We start from the raw sequence: 26,796 nt of genomic DNA on the forward strand, positions 1-26,796 counted from the left end.
TCAATTAGTCTTCTCTGGCTTAAATGGAAGCCAGTAAGAAAATTAAGTTATGATAACGGACACGCGTTACTTTGCGGATACATTATTTTTCGGTGTTGGCAGTTCATGGTCTTTAGCATATGACTCAAAACTCATACGTTATTGTCCTTTTTCAAATGGACATAGTTTTCGGCATACCACTGTAGTTATTTTGTGGGAACTGTTCTCATTGTTGGAGTCCCTCTGACCTTAACTTCTGACTTTTTAACACCCAGATCACAAAGCGCGTTTGTTTACTCAGATGAAAGTCACGTGCAAAGTTGGGCAACAGAGATAATGGACCATTTGAGTAATTCCTACGGAAATGAAATAAGGAACATACAAACTCTCGTGTAAGCGGACGGACATACAACATGATAACAAGATTCGCTCCGCATTATGGCAGACGTATTGAATGGAAACCTTTGTTTTGTCCACAGGAGTTATCCTGAATTCTGCAAATGGTTAAGTAAGTAAGGGATGTTAATATATTCATCGTGTTATTGAATGCAACAAGAGCACGCTAAATCCTTGCTTGTGTTGACTTATCAGACCACTGGTAGCTATTCTTATCTCTAATCATGTACTTCGTTTATGATAAGTTCAGAAACAAGACCCTGTACATCATAGTTTGGACAACACGATCATGACGTGGATAATTCTGATCGTATGTTTTTACGTTTGCAAGACAGGTAACTAAATACCATTCCCTTTTTAAAAGCTCGGTATGTGTATAGGTACCTTAGGCAATCATATGGCAACCGCTAACTTTATTCTGTATTTAGCAATCCGGTCATGATACTTTGGTACAATGCAAAACGTTCTGATCATATGTGTCATTGCAAATTCTGCTGTGGAAAGCTCACTAAAATGATAGAATACCACAGCTCCTTATGACGTATGAATCAATGCCAGATATTCATTAGCTCTTGATTATTGCTGTTATCGTCATGAATTCGTCTGATTTTAGATTTCTATAGTAACTAAACGGGAAGAAGACATGAAGATGGTGTAACTTAAAGGTTTCTCTTAGAAAAAGAACAAATAAGACAACAGAGGATGTATTATTATTAGATATCATGTTTCAAGCTCTCTAACTCATATTTTGAAGTGGAACTCAAGATAGGAATCCATAAAGTATCGGAAATCATTTGTAATAAACAGACTATATGTCAAATAACGAAACTGGGAGATTTGCAATCTATTTATATTTAATCTATTTTAACTTTGTTGTTGGTTAGACGTGGATGCCGAATCTGGTATATCTTTTGCCAGATCTTACGGCAACCACATGGTTCTTCAAGGAGCCCCGAATAGAGCTGTGCTATGGGGTTTCGCCCACAAGATTGGGGACAACGTCCACGTGAGTCTTAACAACATAGAGGTCACCACAACAACGGTTATCGCAGACCCAAATGGCGGCTCTTCGGGAATATGGAAGGTTAGACTTCCAGCTCAGCAATACCAGGGACCATTTGTTATTCAGGTATATTCAAGCGAAGGAAAGGCAACGCTTACTGACGTCCTTTTTGGCGATGTATGGTTCTGTTCTGGCCAAGACAACATGGCATTTACAATGAACCAAGTAAGTCAAACCAAAAACCAAATCACAGATTGGCCCTGAATTATGTATATTATCTAAATGTTTCCTTAACCACACAGTATATTGAACAAACTGAACATTAATTATACGAGATACTGGTATGTAAAAGTGGAAATGTATCCATTTTTTATACATTGCATATTTCATTTTTGCTTTTGGAAACTATAAAAAAACTCAATGTTGAGGTGATCATATATTTTGAGTAGATTTATTTACAATTTAAAATTCAAATACCATCTGTCTTTCCAACTCAGCAAAACATTTCACACACAGACACACACACACTCATACACACACACATACCCGCGCGCGCGTCATTATCAATACTGGAATTCCCATGTTAATTCCGGTGTGATGTCGTATTCTTGACGCCATATAGGTTACATGAGTATATACATCGATTTGGATGATAATATTTATATTGCTGAAACCCAAAGTTAGTCAGTTACTCTACTACGGAAGCAGTAATACAGTTGATGAATATTCATGCGAAGGAATGATTAATGGAAGCAGAAAGCGCAGACAATTTACAATAAAGAGATTGCTTAGTATAGTAATTCCAGATAGAATGTACTTGTGACGGAATTTTACATTATTTGATTTGAGAGAATGCTTTGGTTGAAACACATTCTGTCAGTTCAGACTTCCGGCATTTGTCCACGTTTGTCTCTAAACCACCTTTTATATAATCCTAAAGGTTAAAATTCAAACCATGTTTGTCTTGGGGTGGGGTGCCATTTAAAGATTTATACCACTGTGGGATGGATCGGTCATATTTTGACAAAAGTAATATTTTTCCTATTGCCCTTGGGCAATGGATTCTAATAATATAATGACCTCCAAAATTTTCATAGTAATTATAAAATCAAGTTCAAGAAGGCAGGTTAAAAAAAAATTCGTACGGTCGCAGCCAGTTGGTAAAAAGATTACAGCGCAAGGATTTCATGGTCTTAGTTGGACGAATCCGAGTGACCTAAACGGACTTGTTAACGTGTTGATATATTAAACGTCACACACTTAATTTAAAATGTACAAAATATAATGTGATAATTATATCTAGTTAACGATTCTAAAACACGCTATCATGAAAGATCTAATTGTCTTGTGGCCTTCACTATGGTTACTAAGTTAACTTATAAAAGGTCAATTACACACATGGTCGCACAAGCATTTGAAACGGATTGCTATATGTAGTTATATTGGTAAAGAATCCTACAAAAATACACAGAACAAAACATACGCAAATTATTGGTAGGCCTTAATATAACATTAAATCTGGTCAAGAAAATATTTAAGGTTGTTTTAACTAGAGTAAGGGAACTTGAATTACGTTTTCCCAGGGATACGGAATTTCAACGCGGGGTCGCCGGGTGAAGGCAATAATCGCCTCTATGATACTATTTTCTTCGTATTTAAAAGTCTGTTAGTGCTCTCTCTCTCTCTCTCTCTCTCTCTCTCAGCACTAAATACAATGTCGCATTATTTAGGTCTTCAACCACACAGAAGAACTAAATGAGGCTGCGACATATACAGAGATTCGAATATTCCATGCACCATTAAATGCATCGAACACATCGCTAACAGACTTGTCAAAAGACTCCAATTGGTACCTGCCAAGCTCAAGTAAGATCAAGTTTGTGTTTTTTTCCCCATTTCGTTACAATCCTAGTTTCTTTAATAGGGCCCTACTAACTGATACTGTCACCTAAACCACAAAGTTTGCAAGAAAACTGTTCTTATCTGCAATGTTGTGGACTTCAGTGTACTGGCATGCTTTGAATTTGAATATATTGCCATATGTTAGACTTGAAAATAATGATCCACTACTTTGGAAATGTTCTTATTTATTTATCTACTTTTTGCTCTGATTCTTCATTTGCCTTTAGGCGTCAGGCTAAGAACCAATAATATAATGGATATTGTATTGTATAAATAGCCAATTATCAAATCCAACATTCATTGCAACAAACACAACTTGAAAAACAAGAATTAAAAGATCAATGGACAATACCCTTGAAGGCAACACTGAACAAAGTACCACTTTAATTAGACATAGAATAATTTTTGGGCTATGCAAGACGCATCTTTAATCTGATGAAAGATTGTTCACTAGAGATTTGGTTATATCTTTATATATATATATATATATATATATATATATATATATATATATATATATATATATATATATATATATATATATATATATATATATATATATATATATATATATATATATATATATGTGTGTGTGTGTGTGTGTGTGTGTGTGTTGTGTGTGTGTGTGTTTTGTTAGGTTCTTTCGCAATCATTATGTTATGTATATTTATAATTTGTGATTGAACTTAGTCCAAAATGATGTTATTCGTATGCCTGACTAGTGACATTTTTTTTGCAAACAACATATATTATAGCTAGTATTTATCTATGAGTTTATATTAAATATTTGAATAGATGTTAACATATATATCTAAATATGAGTTTAGGACATTGTCAATTTACTTTGAAATTCTTAAACTTGTTTACAACTTTGAGTGTTTCAGATAGGTAGCTGACCTACATCCTGACTCTAATATCGTGTCTTAGCTTTAAATCATTGTTGTTTACGTGACAAATGTATTTGCTCTTGTTTTAATACCTGAAGCAGAACCAGTGTTATTGTTGTGTTCAGTTTTCAATTTGTTTGGATTTGTCTATTCGAATTAGTACTCACTGGAATTACAAAGAACACAATACTATCCTTCGACTAAAACATTATTTTGGAATTATAGTAAATTCAGTCAAGGACAGTTTGGATAATATTATTGTAGTACATCAAAAAAACTGTTAACACATCGCCATACTCTAGGCGAGACTGGCTTAGTGGTTAAATAAAAATAAGAAGGTGCAATAATGTTAAACGCTCAAGTAAACGTGTTGCTTTTACCGGTACGTGTATTTTGTACCAATATCATATTAGCGTCTTTTATGAGATATATAATTGGTGTATTTGCTTTAAATTTACGAATATGTTTTATAAAGACGTATTTACTAGTGCCGTGAAAGTAAGACTTGAAACGAAAACAATATTAAGCATGTTTGCTGGAACTTGAATGCCATTTTTCTTGAAAATATAAGACTAATCTAAAACATTAAGAGTTTACTGGAGTTGGTTTACCTTGGAGTCTAAAACATTAAGAGTTTACTGGAGTTGGTTTACCTTGGAGTCTAAAACATTAAGAGTTTACTAAAGTTGGTTTACCTTGGAGTCTAAAACATTAAGAGTTTCCTGGAGTTGGTTTACCTTGGAGTCTAAAACATTAAGAGTTTACTGGAGTTGGTTTACCTTGGAGTCTAAAACATTAAGAGTTTACTGGAGTTGGTTTACCTTGGAGTCTAAAACATTAAGAGTTTACTGGAGTTGGTTTACCTTGGAGTCTAAAACATTAAGAGTTTACTAAAGTTGGTTTACCTTGGAGTCTAAAACATTAAGAGTTTACTGGAGTTGGTTTACCTTGGAGTCTAAAACATTAAGAGTTTACTGGAGTTGGTTTACCTTGGAGTCTAAAACATTAAGAGTTTCCTGGAGTTGGTTTACCTTGGAGTCTAAAACATTAAGAGTTTACTGGAGTTGGTTTACCTTGGAGTCTAAAACATTAAGAGTTTACTGGAGCTGGTTTACCTTGGAGTCTAAAACATTAAGAGTTTACTGGAGTTGGTTTACCTTGGAGTCTAAAACATTAAGAGTTTACTGGAGTTGGTTTACCTTGGAGTCTAAAACATTAAGAGTTTACTGGAGTTGGTTTACCTTGGAGTCTAAAACATTAAGAGTTTACTGGAGTTGGTTTACCTTGGAGTCTAAAACATTAAGAGTTTACTGGAGTTGGTTTACCTTGGAGTCTAAAACATTAAGAGTTTACTGGAGTTGGTTTACCTTGGAGTCTAAAACATTAAGAGTTTACTGGAGTTGGTTTACCTTGGAGTCTAAAACATTAAGAGTTTCCTGGAGTTGGTTTACCTTGGAGTCTAAAACATTAAGAGTTTACTGGAGTTGGTTTACCTTGGAATCTAAAACATTAAGAGTTTACTGGAGTTGGTTTACCTTGGAGTCTTGCGTTTCCGAAACTTCCACATTTCAAGGTGAATTGTTTTCTACGCTATAATTTGCATATGTATCTAACACATATAAAAATGATAATCCAATACTCTAAATAGTAGCCCTTTGTCTTTTTTTTTGTCGATAATTGTATACAATGGCTAAGGGAAAGCACTTCAATCCAATGCACGTCACGAATAGTTGACTCTCAGTGACAAACCAAAATAATCTTGTAGGTGTGCTGTTAAATTTACTGAGTAGAATTTGCGCGTTAGATCATCTTTTTCTGACATTTGGAAGGCTAACTGAAAATGATAAATAATGATCAAGACATATACTTGATTATCTCTAAAACTAACGTACAAATTCACCTGACACTTAATTACCTGGTTTTTCAAAAACGGAAAATTGAATTTCATGGTGGTTCAAGGACAACAAGTAGGCGTTGCCAACATCTGTATTTATCAGTAATTTTGACAATGCACTGAAATGTACATGTGCTTGCGTCTAGAAATGGAAGATAGTCACAAGCAGGGTAACAATTGCTATGTAATTATCATTGCAAAATTAATGTATGTCGCGTGTTTATTTGATGCAAAAGTAAACTAAATCAATCATTGCCTTTTGTACATTTGTTTTCTTAATGCAGAAACTCTTGGTGGTTTCTCTGCTGTGTGTTGGTTGTATGGCAAGTACCTTTACAGACACATCCATTGGCCTATCGGACTGATCGAGTCAGCGTGGGGAGGAACAATGATAGAAGCCTGGTCCTCTCACGAAGCTCTGGCAAAATGTACCTCTACTGGACACAGAGTCAACAGGTTTAGTAAGATTTACCGTCATCGACATAGTTTGCTTGCTGGTGTGTCTTCTTTGCTTATATTCTTAGAGGGTTTGGTCTTCGCTCGGCTGGATGATTGGGTAGTAGGCTAATTGGTGGTCGCAATTTCCTGTTTCTACTTTATTCACATATATTTTCTTTTTCTTCTTCCAAGGGCTAACATCAATCTGCCAAGTGTGCTATGGAACGCAATGGTCAATCCATTCTTACCGATGACAATTTATGGAGCAATATGGTACCAAGGTAAGTGGAATATGTTTTAGTTTATTTTTAAATTGAGGAAGACAAATTTGGGTGACGTAAATTCTCAAAGTTTTAACAGCTGGCGTAGATGTTTTCGTCAGCATTTAGCTTTTGATCAATCGTATGTAGTAATTATATCAGTACAACTGTACCTTTGTGTAAGATTATGAATACGTAGTTAGGCCATTTTATCACTTTAGGCTTGTAATGGCTGATTTTTAATGATTTTTAATGCAACTGGTGTCTAAATTTGCAATAATATAGCATATAAGTAATAGATTTATATAATTTCGATGATTATCTCATACAAATGTGTACTCAGAGAAGTCATTTCGTCGACGACCAAATTTTAGAAATGTTAATTGTTGATCTTGTCTTGGCACTTCCATCACACATCAGTTCTAATTGTAACAGATGGGGGGAGGGGGTATGGGCTAACTTGTGTAAATGTAATAATAAATTTAAAGAATGCTAAAAGTCAGCACCTTTCTATTTTTACTATGAAATTTTGATACGATGCTTAATACAAGAAATATGACTAAAACATGAATGTATGTGTTTGATTACGTGTAACATATGCTATATTATTGTAAATTTAGAAAGAATATACTTATAATACTGAAGCTAATATTTTTATCAATTTTGGACGCTGCTTGTGCTTTCTGTAAACGTGTTACAGAATAGATCAATATAGAAATATATTTCTTTTTACACCAGTTGCATTAAAAATCAGCCATTACAAGCCTAAAGTGATAAAACGGTCTAAATGCTATAATATGTTGCCTTCATAACCTTAACGCAATCATTCAGCAAGAAATGGACGACCCACTGGTATATATATATATATATATATATATATATATATATATATATATATATATATATATATAATTCCGGTCTTTTTTGAGAATACAAAAAATTAAAATTCGTTGACTTGACTTGTTTTTGTAAGTACATATGAGCTTTTTAATGTCATCCAATACAGTTGCAATTATACCTACCTCAATACAGTGATTTGTATTTGGTGGAGAGATGTTGATTGAGGCGCTATTATTGAAAGGTATCTGCCGAATTTCGCTCCTATTTATACTTTTCGGAAAATAGTCATGTGTCGTAAATTTAACTAATCATTGCTTGTCCGGGACGCCGGACAGGTCTCATGATGCCGAACATACACAATACAAACAGCGACACGAACTGAGGGTTCATATACCATTTAAATATCATAACTTGTCCGTTTACGCTCTGTCATTAGCAAATATATAAACATTACGTATTATACCGTGTTTGTCAAACGTCAACGTACTTGAAGTCGTAACTACCAATGAACGCTGATACCATTGAAAATATATTGACCAACATACAAATGAAGAAAACACTATTAAATATTCAAAACCTACTTAAACTTGTATGAAAGAAGGCCAGCATTTACAATCAACAAGTGAAATCTAATTTTTTTAAAAATGTGAACTTGACACATCTACTGTTTGGAACTGGTCGTGTGATCTAGTGTTGGCCATCTTGCCTGCAGATGTATTTTCGTGATGTCAGCTGTTGAAATCATCGAGTTTAGTGCTATTCAAATGATGATTTGCATGATGATTCGCGTGACAATTTAAGTGTGATAAACATATTTCTGGGTGTGACAAATTCATATAAAATATGATTCCAGAAGATTTTGTAAGTATTTAATTCGATGACAATTTACCACATGACTGGCAATCACGCTTGATATACAACGTAAACGGTTTATTACAGACACCAAAGTAAGTCGCGATCTATACATTTCTAATACATTACAATGTTTAGATTCATTCTTCAGCAGGTTATATATTCATTAACATGAACAACATGTCCAATTTATGACATAAAAACCACCCTCCCCATCCATCATATTACAGCTTTAGCGCCCCGAGGTTTATTACATGATCATACATTGCAATACTGTCTCAGATATAATATAGCAGTTCTAGACTTCATAAATCTAGATTGGACCTTTAAATATTTAATTGAAGATTTTGGCTAAAGACATGAAATAAACTATATAGAAAAACTATACTTATTTCTCTAAACTGCGCCAACGACATAGTGATCTAATGCCTCTTTTGCATACGATTTTCCGGCTTAAATGAAACATGATATTTCGAATGACACAAATGCTCAGCACTACAAATAATTTGTACTGCTTATGTTCGTTGAATTTAAATGTTTTGGCATATACTTTTCGTAGTGTAGTAACTTTAATATTTGATACAACGATTGTGATGCGTGCCGAGAAAACAGATTGGTGCTGGTCACTCTTTAAATTGTAATGTTTAGTGCACTTTTTAAATGATGGACTAATTCTTAGACCAAGCACCAATATCCCATTTACAGGAGAGTCCAATACCGCCCATGCTGATAGGTACGCCTGTCAATTTGCTGCCATGATAACCGACTGGCGGCAGAAATTCCACAACGCTTCGAACGGGGAGACAAATAGCGCGTTCCCTTTTGGATTTGTTCAGGTAACTTAGAAGTAATTTCATCAGGAAAATAAATTATTCTTACCTTTACTCCGATTTTGCACTTTGTAAAAGAGGGAGTAAAAGAAAAACACATAAATCTCGGTATTAGAAAAGAAAAGAAAAAGAAAAATACAAAAATACAACAATTATTAAGTATTTTATTCCTCGAATGATTATATTTAATAGCCTATGAAATATAAGGTTCGGATGTTAAGATTCTTGTCTTGTTTGCATCGGATAAGTATTTAGAAAATAAATGCGTATGAAATTAAGTCCAACATTTTGGAAAGGATAACCACGTTTTTGGACCGCATAACTATGAAGTAATCTGTCGTATCATTGCAGTCCTACCCACAATCCAAGTCCCTACTGATTGATTGATTGATTGATTTTTTAACGGCGCATCAGCACTGTTAGGCTATTTAGCGTCAAACAAAATGTAAATTGTATACTTTTTAAAAAATTATAAAGGTTCTATATCGAAAAGAGATATAAAAGAAGAACTGGTTGAAATTAAAAACGGTAAGATGGTAACGGTGCAAAATAAAGCTTCCCGATCAACGGGAGATGTAAATGTTCTATGTTAATGAAAAAGGATGAAAAGGTGTTAAAATGGGACGGCACATATATTGCATAAAATTGCACAAGGTGATAACGTAAAAGTCAGAGTTTTGAGTAAATATTTACGGCTTTCAGGAACTCTATAATACGAGTGATGTTTACAGTATCAAAAAGTTCTTTCATGTCATGCACAATGTAATAACGATCGCGCGTAGGTTGCAGATCAAAACACTCTATCATAAAGTGCTTGACAGTGAATGGTTCATTGCAAGAAACGCACTCTGGTGGGTCTTCACCTTTTAGTTTGTGGGAGTGGGTGATGCAAGTATGACCAATTCAGATTCTTGCAATGACTATCTCCTCCCTACGAATGATTCTGTAGGAAAGAGTCCATTCTCCTAGAGTTGGCTTGATTGCATGAAGTTTGTTATTTACAGCATCATTCCATGATGCGTGCCACTTCTGACGAAAGAACTTTCTGATACAAGGTTTAAAATCAGTATACGGTATTTTAAAATCAGATGGTCCTTGAGTAAGGCCCATTTTAGCAGCGCGATCAGCTTTTTCGTTACCTTTAATACCAATATGGCTAGGTAACCAACAGTACATTATATCGTGGGAGACACTCAGCTCGGTATTTTTGACGAGTATGTTTTTCAATAATGGATTCTCCAGATTTCTATTGTGTAGTGACTGAAGTACTGATAGAGAGTCGGAGAAGATGATACTGTTCAAAATACTTTTGCTTGCTATATGTTGCAGAGCAAAGTCTATTGCTCTGATTTCGGCTGAAAACATTGATGTCCCACTTGGTAAGCGTACTTGCGTTGTGCGATTTCCACAAACAAAGGCTGCAGCAGCCTTTTCCTCATCCTTCGAGACGTCGGTATAAATTCTTGCATAGTTTTTATATTCGGTGAGAAGTTCTTGATAACAGTTGTGGAAGACGGAAGGGTTTGTCTCCGATTTTTTTCCACCGTGTAGCGTAAAAAGTACTTTTGGTTGTTTAAGTAGCCAGGGTGGTGTTTCGGAGATGGACGTTTTCTGAATTTTAGAAAGATCAATTTGTGTGCTGTCAAGGCTGGATGATATTCTAATGCCAAAGGAAGGTATGGCGTTTGGTTTATTTTCATATAAGGTTTTGTATTTGGGTTGAAAAACAGCCGAAAAAGCAGGGTTCAGAGGGTTCGATTTTAATTTGAGAGCATACTGTGCGTAAAGGAGTTCTCTACGATGCGATAACGGTGGTTCGTTCGCTTCAACTAGCAGGCTTTCACACGGGGATGTTTTAAATGCTCCCAGAGCCAGTCTTATTCCCTGATGATGAATTGGATCAAGCAATTTAAGATACGATTTTCTGGCAGAACCATACACAACACAACCATAGTCCAGTTTGGAGCGAATAAACGTTCCGTATAAATTTAGGATGACTTTTCTATCAGCACCCCAGTCATTGTGCGCTACTACTTTAAGTAGGTTAAGTGCTTTTAAGCATTTAGCTTTTAAGTTCTTTAGGTGTGGAATAAAGGTCAGTTTTCTGTCAAAGATTACACCTAAAAAGTTTGTTTCCTCAACAACTGGAATAGGTGTTCCATCCAGCGTGATGTTCGGTTCATCGTGATGTTTTCGTAACTGACAGAAATGCATGCATACCGTTTTTGATTTCGAGAATTTGAAACCGTTCGCATTGGCCCAATTTTGAATTTTTTTTATACTTTGCTGCAGTTGTCTTTCAATTGTATGCATGTGCTTTGATCGATAACATATTAGAAAATCATCAACGTATAACGAACAATCCACACCAGGAGTCAAACACTTGGTGATGCTATTAATTTTGATGTTAAAGAGCGTCACAGATAAGATACTGCCCTGGGGCACACCCATCTCATGCTCGTGCAGATCTGAGAGGGTAGAGCCCACTCGTACTTTGAATTCTCTGTCGGAGAGAAAGTTGGATATGAAAGAGGGCAGACGGCCTTTTAGACCTAGATCGTGCAGGTCATTTAGTATCCCGTACTTCCATGTGGTGTCAAAGGCCTTTTCTAAATCAAAGAAAACCGCTACTAAATGTTCTTTCTTAATAAATGCATCGCGAATAAATGTTTCCAGTCTAACCAGATGATCATTGGTGCTCCGGTCATATCGAAAGCCACTTTGGAAAGGAGATATTAAATTGTTAGTTTCCAAATACCAGACAAGCCGAGAATTGATCATTCGTTCCATTGTTTTGCACATGCAGCTTGTGAGTGCAATTGGTCGATAGCTGTTGGGGTCTTCGCTATCTTTACCCGGTTTGGGGACTGGTATTACAGTTGCTTCTTTCCAGATTTTTGGTACATTACCAGTAATCCATAAATGATTGAAGAGTTTCAAAAGAGATGTTAATGATGATTCTGGAAGGTGTTTCAAATACTGGTAATGTATTTCGTCAGGCCCAGCGGATGTATCATGGGCCTTATCTAAAGCCTCCTTAAGCTCCGATAGTGAGAACAATTGATTATAACTTTCCGAGTTGTTGGATGTGAATTTTAAACGTGACTTTTCTTTTTGAGTTTTAAGTTTTCGGACGGCTTCTGAGTAATTAGATGATGATGAATTTTTTGAGAAACTGTCAGCAAGAATATTTGCAATGTCACGTTTTGAACTAAAGTTGTTATTGTTCAGTGTCAGATGTCGGAGAGGGTTTTGTTTTCTCTTTCCGTTTATTTTGTTTATAGTGTCCCAAACTTTCTTAACAGAGGAACGAGAGTTTAAAGAAGAAACAGATTTTTTCCATGATGCTCTTTTACTTTCTTTGATTGTGCGGCGAGCTTTGGCCCGGACAATGCGATATATATTTAAGTTTTCGGGCATCGGATGATTATTAAATTTTGTAATGCTTCTCGGCGTAGTCTAATGGCTTCCTTACATTCTTGAGTGACCCAAGGTTTTTGGGTTCTTTTACAATACGGCGAGGACTTGGGAACGGATTCTTCTGCAATCTCTATTAAAATAGATGTAAAATGCTGAATGGAGTCGTCAACATTGAAAACTGTATCCTCATTCAGCCGAGTTTTACAAAGTGTTTCAAACTTGGCCCAGTCGGCCTTCTTTAAATTCCATTGTGGAATTACTTCATCAACTGTAGAGTTAAGATTTACAAGGAGGATTGGGAAGTGATCGCTGCTGTGAAGGTCATCAGCGACCTTCCATTCAAAGTCCAAAAGCAGCGAAGGAGAACAAATTGTCAAATCGATGCATGTGTATGTACCCGTGCCTGGGTGTAAATATGTAGGTGTTTTGGTGTTATATAGACACAGATCGTGTCTAGAAATAAAGTCTTCAACTTTGTGACCTCTGTCATTTATATGATTTGATCCCCATAAAATGTTATGGGCATTAAAATCCCCGAGGAAAATAAATGGCGCGGGAAGTTGTTGAACAAGGGTGTCTAATTCGTTTGGAACTAGGTTAGTGTTTGGTGGTAAGTAAATAGAGCAAAATGTAATCACTCGATGAAGAGTGACGCTTACAGCAATGGCTTGTAAATTTGTGTTTAAAGGGATGACGCTATGAGGGGCTCTGTTGTTCACAATAACAGAGACTCCTCCTGAGGCCCTGTCAGCATTTTGAGAATAGTTGTTAAACAGGGAGTAGTTTTTAAGTGTGATGTTATCTGTATTTTTCAAAAATGTTTCCTGAAGATATAGTACTGCAGGACCATGTTCATTTAAGAGCAAAAGAATATCATGGTAGTTGGCTTTAAGTCCTCTACAGTTCCATTGTATGATGGTGTTCTTCATTATAAATTTATATTGAAGATTCTGGAGCTAGGTTAGACCTTTCGCGGAGGCAATCTGGCTATTTCTCTGGAGGAAGTACGGGGGTGAATTTTTTGTTGTTAGGTCTGGAGCTACCTTGAGGACATGGTGCAGATTCTTCTGCATCCATGTCCTCTAAGTCTCCAAACCTGTTATAGAGTTTGATGGGGTCATCTGACCTCTTTTGTTGTCTGTTTCCGTGAGACTTTTTTTGACTTTTCGGTGATTTCGGTGGTTGGATATTGAATGTAGTTTGTGTAGATGCAGTGTTTTTCTATGCTTGGTAATGAGGGATTTTTGAGCTTGGTGTTGAATCGGGTGTTTCTGTTTGTGTTTGAGCGTCCTTCGTTATTTTAGGATTGTTTTTCACTGCGGTGGAAAAGGATGGGCCAGGATGGACTATTTTGGCCTGAACGATTTTTCTGGCTTCTGGATAGGATATGTTGGATGTATATTTTACCCTCTGTATTTCCTTCTCCATTTTCCAGGTATCACAATCCTTGGAACTGGCGTGGTGCTCTTTTCCACAGTTGACACAATGCGGGGTTGCTTTACAATCAGATTCCTGATAAGAACTGTCTCCGCATCGGCCACATATTTGGCTTTTTGAGCATCGATCTTCGTGATGGCCGTATTTTTGACATTTATAGCATCGAAGGGGGTTTGGAATGTAAATCTCAACCTGCACTTGCAAGAAGCCAACTTTGACCACTTTGGGTACAGTTGGTTTGTTGAAGGTGAGTACAATGGTGTTGGTGTCCTGCAGGTTATTGTTACGTTTGATACGTATTCGACGGACTGCAGTGACACCTTCACTTTTCATTCCTTGAATGATATCTGCGTCGGTGACTCCAGCCAAGTCACGACAGCGAATCACGCCTTTGGACGTATTGAGTGTGGTGTGAGCGAATGAGGTCACTGGAAAATCAAAGAAAGTTTTAAGTTTCTTGATATTTTCTGACTGACCTCGTCGCTCACACTCAACAAGAAGGCAACCCGATTTCATCTTTTTTACGCTCTTTGGCGTACCAATCAATCCGGTAATAGTTTTCTCAATTACAAACGGAGAGAGTGAAGCAAGCGATTTTGTGGCATCTTTAGATTGTATGACCATGAAGCGTGGGAATGACTCCACGTTACATGGTTCGTCATCAGAGTCAGATAAAGGTTTCGTACGCTTGTTTTGATTTTGTTTGGAATTTTCCATTTTGGCTAGATTAAAATTCAGCACCCGTGCTCCCCGCCCACCAAGGAGCCCAACAAGGGGACACTTTGCAACTGCCAGGGATACACAGATGCCATACTCAGTTGATAAAATTACCTTTGATTGACCTTGAAGTCGCCAATTTCTAAGGTCGGTAAAATTACCCCCCGATTGACCCGTTAAGCCACCGCCTTCTAGGAAGTCTTCTAAGACATGGAAAAGGGAAAGATAAAGGAATATAATATAGGGGCAACGGTGGTATCAAGAGAGATACAAGGAGACAGATAAAGAAGGTGAGAGAGTAAATAAAGACTTCCTAGGGCTCGGCGTGACCAGCCGATTTGTCGGAACCGGGCCCATCCCGACCACCCGTCTAAGAGAAGTAGAGGCCAAAGTAGTGTATTGCATGGAAAGCCTCTGCTCAACTACCATGATCCTTTCCTCCCCCGACACGGGACGCAACCCGCGGCAAACAGGTTGCCTCTACTTAGTCGCCTTTTACGACACGTAGCGAGGCACGTCGGGCCAATTCTGCAACCCCGGACCCGCGGGGGGGGGCTAGTCCCTACTAAAGTCAAGGTAATTTAAAAACTCGGGTAAAAGCAGTTAAAGTTGTATTGTATTAAAAGCTGCTAGTCAAATGATATTACAATTGTATTATATCACCAAGTACTGCTTTTTTATATTCTTGCAGCCGTATTCAAGGTTTAATCATCCTGCAAGGCCAACGGCGTTTTATAAATTTTGTTGTTGTTGTTGTTGTTCTAGGGTTTAACGCCATTTTTCAGCACAAGATAGGCTATACATGGCGGCAAGTATAACTGGTGGAGGAAGAACCCTGGAAAACCCAGGGAAGAACCACCGACCCACGAGAAGCTACTGGCAGGCTTTCCCACGTACCCACGCTAGCCGAGCCTTGGACTCGAACCCACGCAGACAGAGGTGAGATGGCAATGATCCGGAACGGTGAGCGCTTTAGACCACTCGGCCACTCGGGGCCCATGATAAATTTTGTTAAATGTTCATTAGAAGTCCGTTTCTTGTGCACAAGTTCTAGCTCTTGGATCAACAGTACTCACCTTTAATATCTGCGCAAATATCTGCGTCAATGTAAATGTCTTTTGTTGTCGAAAATCCCAAACATTGTAAAGGATAATTTTCACTCTTTGACTGATGAACCAATAAGCATTATTTATTTATGTCCATGCAATTCATTCAGCGTCTGGTTTCAGGCGAACTCTAGGTCATTTGAATATGAACAAATATCAGAATCATTACTGACTAATTCACACATCAGTCCTTGGAAGTTCTAGTTACTGTTTACGCTAGGTAAGGTCTTGTACGTTTTTAAACCGCGAGTAAAATCTTGAAAAGTTAAGATTATCCTTTGTTAACTTTGCCATTTTTTCTCAAAACAAATTTACTTTCATTCTCTGTGGAAATGCTGTAACATAGAAAGCATAGGTAATTCTAGTTTTCATCAATGATTAAATAAGTCAAACAATAATGATTCATTTATCAAATCTACAAAGATGATTTTGAAGGAAACTGAAAACTGAGGCAATGTATGAGCTCGTACGAATTAGCTCATATGGCTAGGTTTCTTTACTAAAGTTACATTGATATTTACTTGATGTGCATTTCACTGGTTTGCAGTTGGCAGGCAATAGTAACGACACCAAGAGAATAGGAGGGTATCCAGACTTAAGGTGGGCACAGACGGCAAACTATGGATTTGTTCCCAACGTTCAGCTTCAAAACGTCTTCATGTCTGTTGCAATGGACCTTCCGGATTTCGACACGCCTAATCACATGCACGTATACTGCTTTGATTATTTTGTCGTAGACACATCTTTTGTTGATTGGTAATTAATGCCAAAGCTTTTTTGTTTCCTAGATTTTACATTTAATCAAATGTTCGCCTGCAGGAAAATTTTATAACTCTTAACAGGTAAAAAAGTGCATTAGTTATGGTACATATTCTTAAGGAAATGCCCTCACTTTTGACGAGATGAGTAAATCATCTGTTCAACTTTAACTGATTTCGGTACTTCGCCATAGATAATATTGTTTGGCTTTGTTTTCTACATGCTCGATACAAGCTGAGTTGTCTCTCATGTTCATAACGAGAGCGGAAAGTTCAAAAAGGAAATTACATGGGGAAAAGCTTGAGCTGATTTGATATTTCATAGGGAAGATTATGCTGCCATAATGTTTCTAATTAGATAATTGGATGGGCAGTACAAATATACATAGTCCTTAATGCTACAACTACTGAAGAACTTTTGTTTCAAGTTATCAACATATACATACTTGATAATGTCAATGTTGTTGTTCAGGATTCATCCCCGTGACAAGGAAGATGTAGCCAGTAGGCTGGTGCTAGCAGCAAGGGCCGTTGCGTATGGGGAAAACGGTTTAGACTTCCAGGGACCGTATCCCTCCGTATTCAAAGTTCAGGGGTCATCGCTAGCAATTGAATTCAACCAAGGACGAAGTCCTATTGATGTTCGGAGCAACTCTGGATTTGAGGTAATGTGGAATCACACCAGGAAATTGTCTCACAAGCTATTAAGACTAGGTTAAGGTTGCATAAATATTTGTCGAGCTAAATATTATCAGAAAGGCTGTGTTTATTTTACCTGAATATTAGTACTTTAATTGTCTTTTCTCTATATTAACATTATAAACAGAAAATATTTTATTTTGTACTTTTCTATTTCTTCAACTTTGTTTAGGGGCAAAGCGTTAGCGACGAGATTAAATAACCAGGAAACACCCTCTGGAGAAGACTGTATAAGTCTTTTAAGCTGATCTCATCGCGTTGGTCTTGCATGTTAGTTGTATAGAGATTTCACTTTCCTTGTGGGGACTGGATCATTACATACAAAGAAATTAATATTACAATCAATAGATCTTTAGTTGCGAATGCAAACTTCTTCGGAAAGTACATCTTCTCTTCAAACATGTTTTACTCATCGAACGCTATACTCATCGAACGCTATACTCATCGAGAACAATACTTTCCAACCAAAGATAATGACATTCACTTTCTTTAGGCAGATTTATCTTGCTAATTAAATGTATGTTTTCTGAATCAAATTACTTTGATATTTCCAAATGTAGACGCTAAGGAAAAACCTTTAATAACTACGGCCCCCATTTTGACAAGTTCGACCATGGGGAAAAATTAAATGTATCGATGTACTCGCGAAGATTTAATAAATTGTTAGCTAAATCATTGCGAATATAAACTTCTTCGAATGGTTCACGTTCTTCAGCAAATCGATTAACCGTTTTGGGAAAATTTTGTCTTGTTTTGAACAGTATTACAGGGTCTATTTCACATGCACATCGATTGACGCACTACTAAGACGTAATACACTGCTTTTCATACGCAATTTTGCATTTACCAGTTTTTTATGATGAAATATGCGTGGCTTAATTTTCTGTGCTTGAAAACCGATTCGTAAATGTGACCAATGACTCGTAAATTAAAAAATGGGTATATATAGATGTTTAGGCAGATTCTTGATACAATAAAATTATATTATATCATTTCTAACGCATTCGAAATGATTTTAGTGGGTCGCCAACAACAATTGCACTTTATCTACACTACTATAAGTAAACCGCCAAAGATTATGTTCATTGGCAAAGGTATATGTTAATGAATACTGAAGCTAATGTTACTTAACGACGTGGACTTGAATCGTTAGGTATTCAGCCAAAGTATACGAAGGTATGCAAAATATGTGTCGAGTTAACATATCCAAAGGGCCTTGCGTCCTCCAGAGATAAATAGTGCCTTAGTGTTAGCGTAAAATAGCCATTAACACGGTGACTTCTGCAGCTACATTTTCTTGATCCATTAAATATCTATTTACCTGTTGTGTGTCTTCTAAGCAAGAAATATGTTAGAATGTCACATGCAATATCTTATTTCATGACTCCCTATTAAATGGTGTTGTCTAAGAGATAATTTGCTTGTTGTACTATAATTTTTTTCAGGACATTCAATGTTATTTAGTTTGACTAAACATCGTCGAGAACTTATTGTTCTAATGCCTTGTATTCTGTTGTTGGTTTTTCTTCATTATTTTCCTTTATGCATCAAGATCTGCTGTACACATCATGCGGACCCTAACTACACTTGTCCCCTTAACAGTGGATGGTCTGCTGTGAATATATCCTCACACACTTCATCGTCCATTTTACTTGACATTACGTCCTGTACCGGACACGGCCAACACATCCGAGGAGTTCGATATGCGTGGCACGAGAGTCCATGTCAGGTTAAACTGTGTGCAATTTACGGACGGGATAACGATCTACCTGCGCCACCTTTTAAGCACCATTTATAGGAATCATCGATGAATTCATACGTTTTATATAGAAAGGCATATTACGGGTGTATCCAGAAATCCACTTTTTGACAATAAATACAGATGGCTTGACATTAATAAAGATCAGAGTTTCTTACATAATCTGTCTATTTATTTATTATTACGTGCCTTCTATAACTGTCCACCTTCCCATGACTGACTAATTGACTAAACTGCTTATTTACTTGTCGCTTAGCATGTTTGATTTGAATCATTCCTTGTCATATGTTGTAGCATTAGCTTTAACGTCCTCCATGTGTTATCCGTTTCTACTCGTTTACGATTTATCTGTAAGTTCCGTTGTATCCATCTCTGATCTTTTTCCCCTCTTGACCCTTTTTAACCTACAGTAGTGACTGACTTGTCTTGAAATGATTTGTCTCAGATTTCATCGTGATTAAATGTCTGGACTCAATTATATTTAAAAGGTTTAGTTTATACTGTTATTTTTATGATCCGCCTGTACTTTGTATTTAAGCCATTGCAATGGAATCACTACTTGGCATTTATTAAGCACTATAAATTGCTGTAACAAGTATGATTATCTATTTTTTATCCGGTCTTGCTAGATTTATTTATGTACATATCATTATGATTTGTAAGTTTGTAAGTATGATAGTATGACCTGCAAAACTGAATCATTATAGGTATCTCATAATAGATTAGTTTCCGGTGTCTTTCCTTTGCAAGTTTATTAACATTTAAGAAACAAAAACAGAGGAGGTGCTGTGCCCGTTTAACTCTCCTGAGATTATTACAAACGTGGTTTCCTGATTGTGAGGTACTATAATACAAATCGTGACAAAATTAGCTTACAAGCTTGCAGCGAATTATCGCAAAAAACATTGATGCTGCTAGCTACATGTACACACAAATATTCATTTCCTTAACGTTCGGGCATGCTTAATATGCCTAAGGTGCCTTTTGTGGCATATAAATTGTGTTCATATTTGTTTGATCCATAATTTTTGAAGAAAGGAAGAAAAACAAGAGATACAGAGTTATTGGGCTATTACAAATATTCCAGGGATGGATGCGGACTCTAGACGAAATTAATCAACGTCCTCGCTATCTGTACTATTCGAACAATGTGTAAATATAGTCAAGATAGTGACTCATATAGGACGCCTGGCCACTAGCTATTATTCCTACTAGTACCATGCCAATTACTGTTTTAAACATCAAATGCCTTGCACGTTTCCATGTAAGCAAATTTTAAGTTGGAATATAACACACACCTCAGTATAAAAAAATCAACAAAAGACAGATAATCTTCAAAACATACATTTTAAACCGTTTCTGCTCTTTAAATGGATGAGAAAAAGATCCGAGTCTATATTGCCAAGAAAACAATTCACAGATCACAAAGTATAATGGCCAGCTTTCGTGTCTGGTTTCTGCTAGAAAATGCACGCAAAAACATTGTGCAGAAACATATATCACAACCGGACTATTCTAAGGACTTGTAGAAATGTAAGCCATTACTAATTACCTATCAGCAATAACATAATGCAAATTAATATATTTCACGAACCAATTGCATGGTCGTTAAAATACAGTATTAAAACTCAACACGGACTTGTAAATGAATTCAACAATGCAGGGATATTTGTATACAAATTTTGATTAAAGAGATAAGGTACTAAGATTAAAAGGAAATGTATATTTAAGAGATGACAAGAGAGATATTAGAAATGAGTTATATATGAAGATATATATAGTTTTATTATCAACAATAATAAAACTACATGCAAAAGAAAATAATATACTTCATAGACTTCGATATTGCCTATTTAGATTATTTAATACGTTAGAAATGAAGAAATATTTATTAGAATTTGAACATTTGAAGACGTATAAACACGAAACGGAGTGTGTTTCTGTATATTCTTTAGATAATGATAACAGTTTTAGTTCCTTACTTAGTGTCGAGAAGGGTATTCGCACCCGTAGCACAGTAGACTGTCATGTCTTCATGTTTAGATATAGTTAAACGTAACTAATTAATTTCGAATGACACATGTAAAAATGTTGAAGCAGACTGGTCTGTTGACATAATATGCTGACAATGACGTATATTAACCAATTTGAGCTAGAAGAAATTAGTTAACAAAATTAAATGTCTCTAAGAAACAAAATTTAGTTAGTTCTTCAATTGGAGTTTTAAAGTTTGTTCAGCAAATCAACTTTTATTTGGCTAAAATGATAAAGGTGCCATGCTAAAGCCTTATATTGTAACAAACCCATTTACTTTACAATTCACACACAATGATAACACATCAGTTGACATTTGCCAAATTTATTACATACTATCCAAGCCGGGTAAGAAGTGTAGGTTACATGTTTGTGAAACAATAGTGTGTATTATAAACCCACCATTAATACATAACATCAAACAGTTATAGTAGGGCTGCAACTGTTGCGGTCCCTTTCAGCATTATAAAAATTCAAAGGTGGCTGACATTTTAAGAATATTTCTTTCGAATCATGAAATGACTACGCTGAACATCCAATGTTAAATGTTTTCGTTTACAACGAACCGTGTCTGGACTATTAGAAAGCGTTCATAATGTATGGGTAATAGTTTTACTGGTCTCTGGCTATTAGAGATTATAATGATGAAGAGGTATACTCGCTTTTTGGGATGTCTCCAATTGGTTTGTTCTCTTTGTTTTATCATTTTGTTTAATTTATCCAAATCTATTCAGACTTGCCATCCGTATCCATTTCCTACACAAAAGTAGATGAAAGGGTATGTCTCTGATTTTTTCCATCGTGTAGCGTAAAAAGTACTTTTGGTTGTTTAAGTAGTCTGAATGTTAGAAAGATCATTTTTGGTACTGTCAAGGCTGGATGATATTTCAATGCCAAGGAAGGTATGGCGTTTGGTTTATTTTCTTACAAGGTTTTGAATCTGATTGAAAAACAGCCGAAAAAGCAGGGCTTAGAGGGCCAGATCTTAATTTGAGAGAATACTGTGCAGAAAAATTTATCTATGATGTGATAAGGTGGTTCGTTCGATTGAGCGAGAAGACCTTCAAACGAGGATGTCTTAAATGCTCACAGAGCAAGTCGTTTTCCTTGACGATGAATTGGATCAAGCATTTTCAAAAATGACTTTCTGGCTGAACCATAAACAACGCAACCATAGTCCAGTTTGGAGCGAATAAACGTTCTATATGAATTGAGGATGACGTTGCTATCAGCGCTCCAGTCAGTGTGCGCTACTACTTTAAGTAGATCGAGAGATTTTAAGCATTTAGCTTTCAAGTTCTTTAGGTGTGGAGTAATACCTAAAAACTTTGTTTCCTCAACAACTGTAATAGGCGTTCCGTTCAGCCTAAGTTTAGGTTCATCATGATGTCTTCGAAACTGACAGTAATGCCTACATACCGTTTTTGATTTCGAGAATTTGAAACCGTTAGTACTGGCCCAATTTTGAATCTTCTTGATATTTTGTTGTAGTTGTCTTTCAATTGTATGCACGTGCTTTGATCGATAACATATTAATAAATCATCAACGTATAACAGGCAATCAACACCAGGAGCCGAAACCTTGGTGATGCTATTGATTTTGATGTTGAAAAGCGTCACAGATAAAATACTGCCCTGGGGCACAACCATCTCTTCCTCGTGCAGATGTGAGAGAGTGGAGCCTAATCGTACCTTGAATTCTCTGTCTGAGAGAACGTTTGATAACAAAGAGGGCAGACGGCCTTTTAGACTCAGGTCGTGCAGGTCATTCCCGTACTTCCATGTCGTGTCAAAGGCTTTCTCTAAATCACAGAAAACAGCTAATATATGTTCTTTCTTGATCAATGCGTCGCGAAAAGATTTCTCAGTCTAACCAGATGAGCATTGGTACTACGGCCATAATGAAAGCCACTTTGGAAAGGAGATATGAACTTGTTAGTTTCCAAGTACCATACAAGCCGATAATTGGTCATTAATTCCATTGTTTTGCACACACAGCCTTTCGGTTCAACGGATCGATAGTTGGTAGGATGTGTGCTATCTTTACCTTGTTTGGCAACCGTTAGTACTATTGCTTCTATCCAAATCTTAGGTACATTACCAGTAATCCATAAATCATTAAAGATTTTCAAAAGAATTCTTGATGATTTTGGAAGGTGTTTTAAAAATTGGTATTGTATTTCGTCAGGCCCAGCGGATGTATCATGTGCCTTATCTAAAGCCTTCATAAGCTCCAAAATATCGAACAGTTGGTTATAACTTTTCAAGTTGTTGGATGTGAATTTTAACCGTACCTTTTTTTTCATTTTTTAATCTTCGGAGGGCTTTGGAATAATTAGATGATGAGGAATATGTAGTGAAACTTTAGCAAGAATTTTTACTATGTCACGTTTTGAAATAATTGTTATTGTTCAGTTTCAGATGTCGGAGAGAATTGTGTTTTCTCTTTCCGTTTATTTTGCGGATAGTGTCCCAAACTTTCTTAACAGAGGAACGAGAGTTTAAAGAAGAAACTTTTATTCCACTATTCTCATTTACTTTGTTTGATTGTGCGGCGAGCTTTGGCTCGGAGAATAAGGTTGTTACTTAAATTTTTGGCCCTCGCACGATTGTTATATTTTTACTTTCCTTCTCGGCGTTGTCTAGTGGCTTTCCTTATATTCCTTAGTGACACAATGTTTTGGGGTTCTTTTACAGTTCGGTGATGATTTGGGAATGGATTCTTCTGCAATCTCGATTAAAACAGAAGTAAATTGCTGAAAAGGGTGATTAACGTTGAAAACTGTACCCTCATTCAGCTTTGTTTTACAGAGTGTTTCAAACTTAGCCCAGTCGGCCTTCTTTATATTCCATTGTGGAAAATGCGTCCTCAATTATAGTTATTATTTTCAAGGGAGATTAGAAAGTGATCACTGCTGTGAAGGTCATCAGCGATCTTCCATTCATAGTCCAAAAGCAGCGAAGGAGAATAAATTGTCAGATCGATACACGTGTACCCGTTCCTGAGTGTAAATATGTCGGTGATTTGTTGTTACATAGAAACCAATCGTGTCTACAGATGAAGTCGTCTACTTTTTGGCCTCTATCTCTTATGTGATTTGATCCCCATAAAATGTTATGGGCTTTAAAATCCCCGAGTTAAACAATGGGCGCGGGAAGCTGTTGAACAAGATTGTCTAATTCGATTGGTGCTAGGTTGGTGTTAGGTGGTATGTACATAGAACAAAAGGTAATCTCTCGATAAAGAGTGACGCTTACAGCAATGGCTTGCAAACTTCCGTTTAAGGGGATGACGCTATGAGGGACTCTCTTGTTCACAAGAACAGAAACTCCTCCTGACGCCCTTTCAACATTTTGAAAGTAGGTGTTAAATAGAGAGTAGTTTTTAAGTGTGATGTTATCCGTATCTTTCAAGAATATTTCCTGAAGGCATAGTAGTGTAGGATCATGTTTGTTCCAAAGCATATGAAACTGCATAAGAAAAGGATGTTTTAACAGTATTACCACCGATGGCACTTATTATATCTGATTCGTCAAAACGGACATCATGTAACATATTCCTGTCATACCCCACTTACGATGAAACACTCCTATGATAACTAAATAAGAGCCAGGATTGCGTGCCTTTATGATGTGAAGATGATCAAAACACATTCCCAAAAGAAAATGAACTATAAATCGAAAATTTGTAATGCCCTGGCTGGGTATTGATCTTTTGGGGACTAATATATCTTGGATCGGTCCATGTTTAGTTACAAACCACCGCTGAATATATTTTTAGGCTTAGTCTCACGAATTCTTCGATAGGGTTACTAGAGCACGCAGCTTTGAACTTAATGAAACAATTTGGTGGTTAGTTACTGACCAGTGGGTGATATTCGCCATTATCCTATTCGTTTATCGGCAACGTTTCACACATGTTAGCGTAGATATCATTGGTAGTTACATTCGCTGACAAGGAAATTCTTCTTCCTTGTATACCATTCTAAGTGGCTCAGTGGTTGGAGCGTCCGCCTCGGATCCAGGAGGTCGTGGGTTCGATCCCCGCCAAACCTCACCAAAGACGTACAAAAATGGTGCTCACAGCTGCCTCGCTTGGCGCTCAGCATTAAGAGGTTAATGTTAGGACTGGTCGGCCTGGTGTCAGGATAATATGACTGGATGGGTCATCATGCGACATGTCTGCGGAATGATACCCCAGTGCTAGACATCACTATAAATTGTTACAATGCAGACATCGTAGTTGTATGACTGAAAAATTGTTAAAGCTTTGTTAAAAAACAAACAAATGACACACACACATTCGAAACTCAGACACTGTATCTTAGACTGACCGTGTCATAAAAGTACATTCTTTCGTACTTTCTACAACTCGAATACAAATGCTCCCACATTAAATCGGGTTTGTCAACTTTAGTCCACATTCAACTATTTTGCGTGATTCAAATGCCGGATTCACAATGAGCTCTCAGTGCTTATCTTGCTTTATGTCTTCCTAAACAAATCGACGCGAAGGCGTTTCCAAACATTCTCTATAGTTTCACCGAACACAGTAGTGTTCATTAGTTTGAACATTCCTTTTAAAACTCGAATGTTGCCTCGTTACAGAGGCTTGTGTTCAATGGAGGACGCCATACATGGGCTCTTCTGACACTTTAACTAATTTTAGTTCTCAGGCTTGACATGAGTTTGGTACATTCTATAAACGTGCTTCCAATATGATTTATAGAACTTCACTGGTACGGAATCAACCAATCACACAGCGTATCAGTGGCCTGCTCATACTTATTATAGCTTCTGTTATGTTCAACAGGGTGCTTAAGGCCAGGCTAATAAAACTGACCGATGTTGCTGTTGCTGTGATATTGTTCCACATCTCTATTCAAGAGATTTATAAACTGAAAAAATAAGCAGGATCAAGATTATGGACCTGCATGGCAATACAACGGAAATCTTCAAATACAGTTGTGAACAAAAGCACATCTGTCATCTAATACATTCGTGTTACTCACTTATGTTGTTTCGACTCAAAATTCAGACCATACGGTTTCTGCATTGTGTGAAGTAGTTAGAAAATCCCACTCTGGACAGAAACTATTAAATGACACTTTTGGGAGTCAGCTGTGTTCAACAAATATTTCCCATTAACTTATGTACTCGTATGGATACGTTTCTTTTATAGTTAGCAACTTTAACTCGTCAGAGTTAGCGGTACAATATCGACTGGTGATTTTAAAATGATCTTTTGGATCCCTTTGCAATGTTACAGTCCAGCATGTCAAGACTGGAATTCAAACATCGCAATGAGGCAATGAACTGTAGTCGTAGAATCGTTATTGTTATATATTTTTTTCATATATATTTCAGGATAACATATATTGCCGCTTTTAATGCTGCGACAATTCCTTACCAAGTGCTTATCACACCCATGCGGATTATAAAGAACCACCGGAATTATGTTGCACCAGCGATTTGGCAATGGTCACGTATGTTTGCCCAAGTCATAAAAGGTATACAGTCTTTTATCCAAACAAATGATTGATTGCAAAGTCAAGATTAAGCTATCAAAACTTGATTATTTCTGT

General features: G+C 36.6%; 1 protein-coding gene across 1 annotated transcript in view; it reads left to right on the top strand.

Moving 5' to 3' along the window:
- Positions 1-640: 640 nt before the first annotated feature.
- LOC149792241 (uncharacterized) overlaps positions 641-26,796 on the top strand; it is a 53,069-nt gene continuing 26,913 nt past the window's right edge. Inside the window, exons 1-9 of the mRNA XM_089969548.1 lie at positions 641-710; positions 1,260-1,603; positions 3,109-3,244; positions 6,346-6,517; positions 6,692-6,780; positions 9,157-9,287; positions 16,509-16,666; positions 17,192-17,384; positions 18,971-19,213. Coding sequence (XP_089825674.1) covers positions 665-710; positions 1,260-1,603; positions 3,109-3,244; positions 6,346-6,517; positions 6,692-6,780; positions 9,157-9,287; positions 16,509-16,666; positions 17,192-17,384; positions 18,971-19,213 — 1,512 coding nt within the window. The 5' untranslated portion in view covers positions 641-664. The remainder of the gene's footprint in view (positions 711-1,259; positions 1,604-3,108; positions 3,245-6,345; positions 6,518-6,691; positions 6,781-9,156; positions 9,288-16,508; positions 16,667-17,191; positions 17,385-18,970; positions 19,214-26,796) is intronic.

This window comes from Sinohyriopsis cumingii, chromosome 9 (assembly GCF_028554795.1).
Source record: "Sinohyriopsis cumingii isolate HCF-2022 chromosome 9, ASM2855479v2, whole genome shotgun sequence".
Classification (NCBI taxonomy): domain Eukaryota; kingdom Metazoa; phylum Mollusca; class Bivalvia; order Unionida; family Unionidae; genus Sinohyriopsis; species Sinohyriopsis cumingii.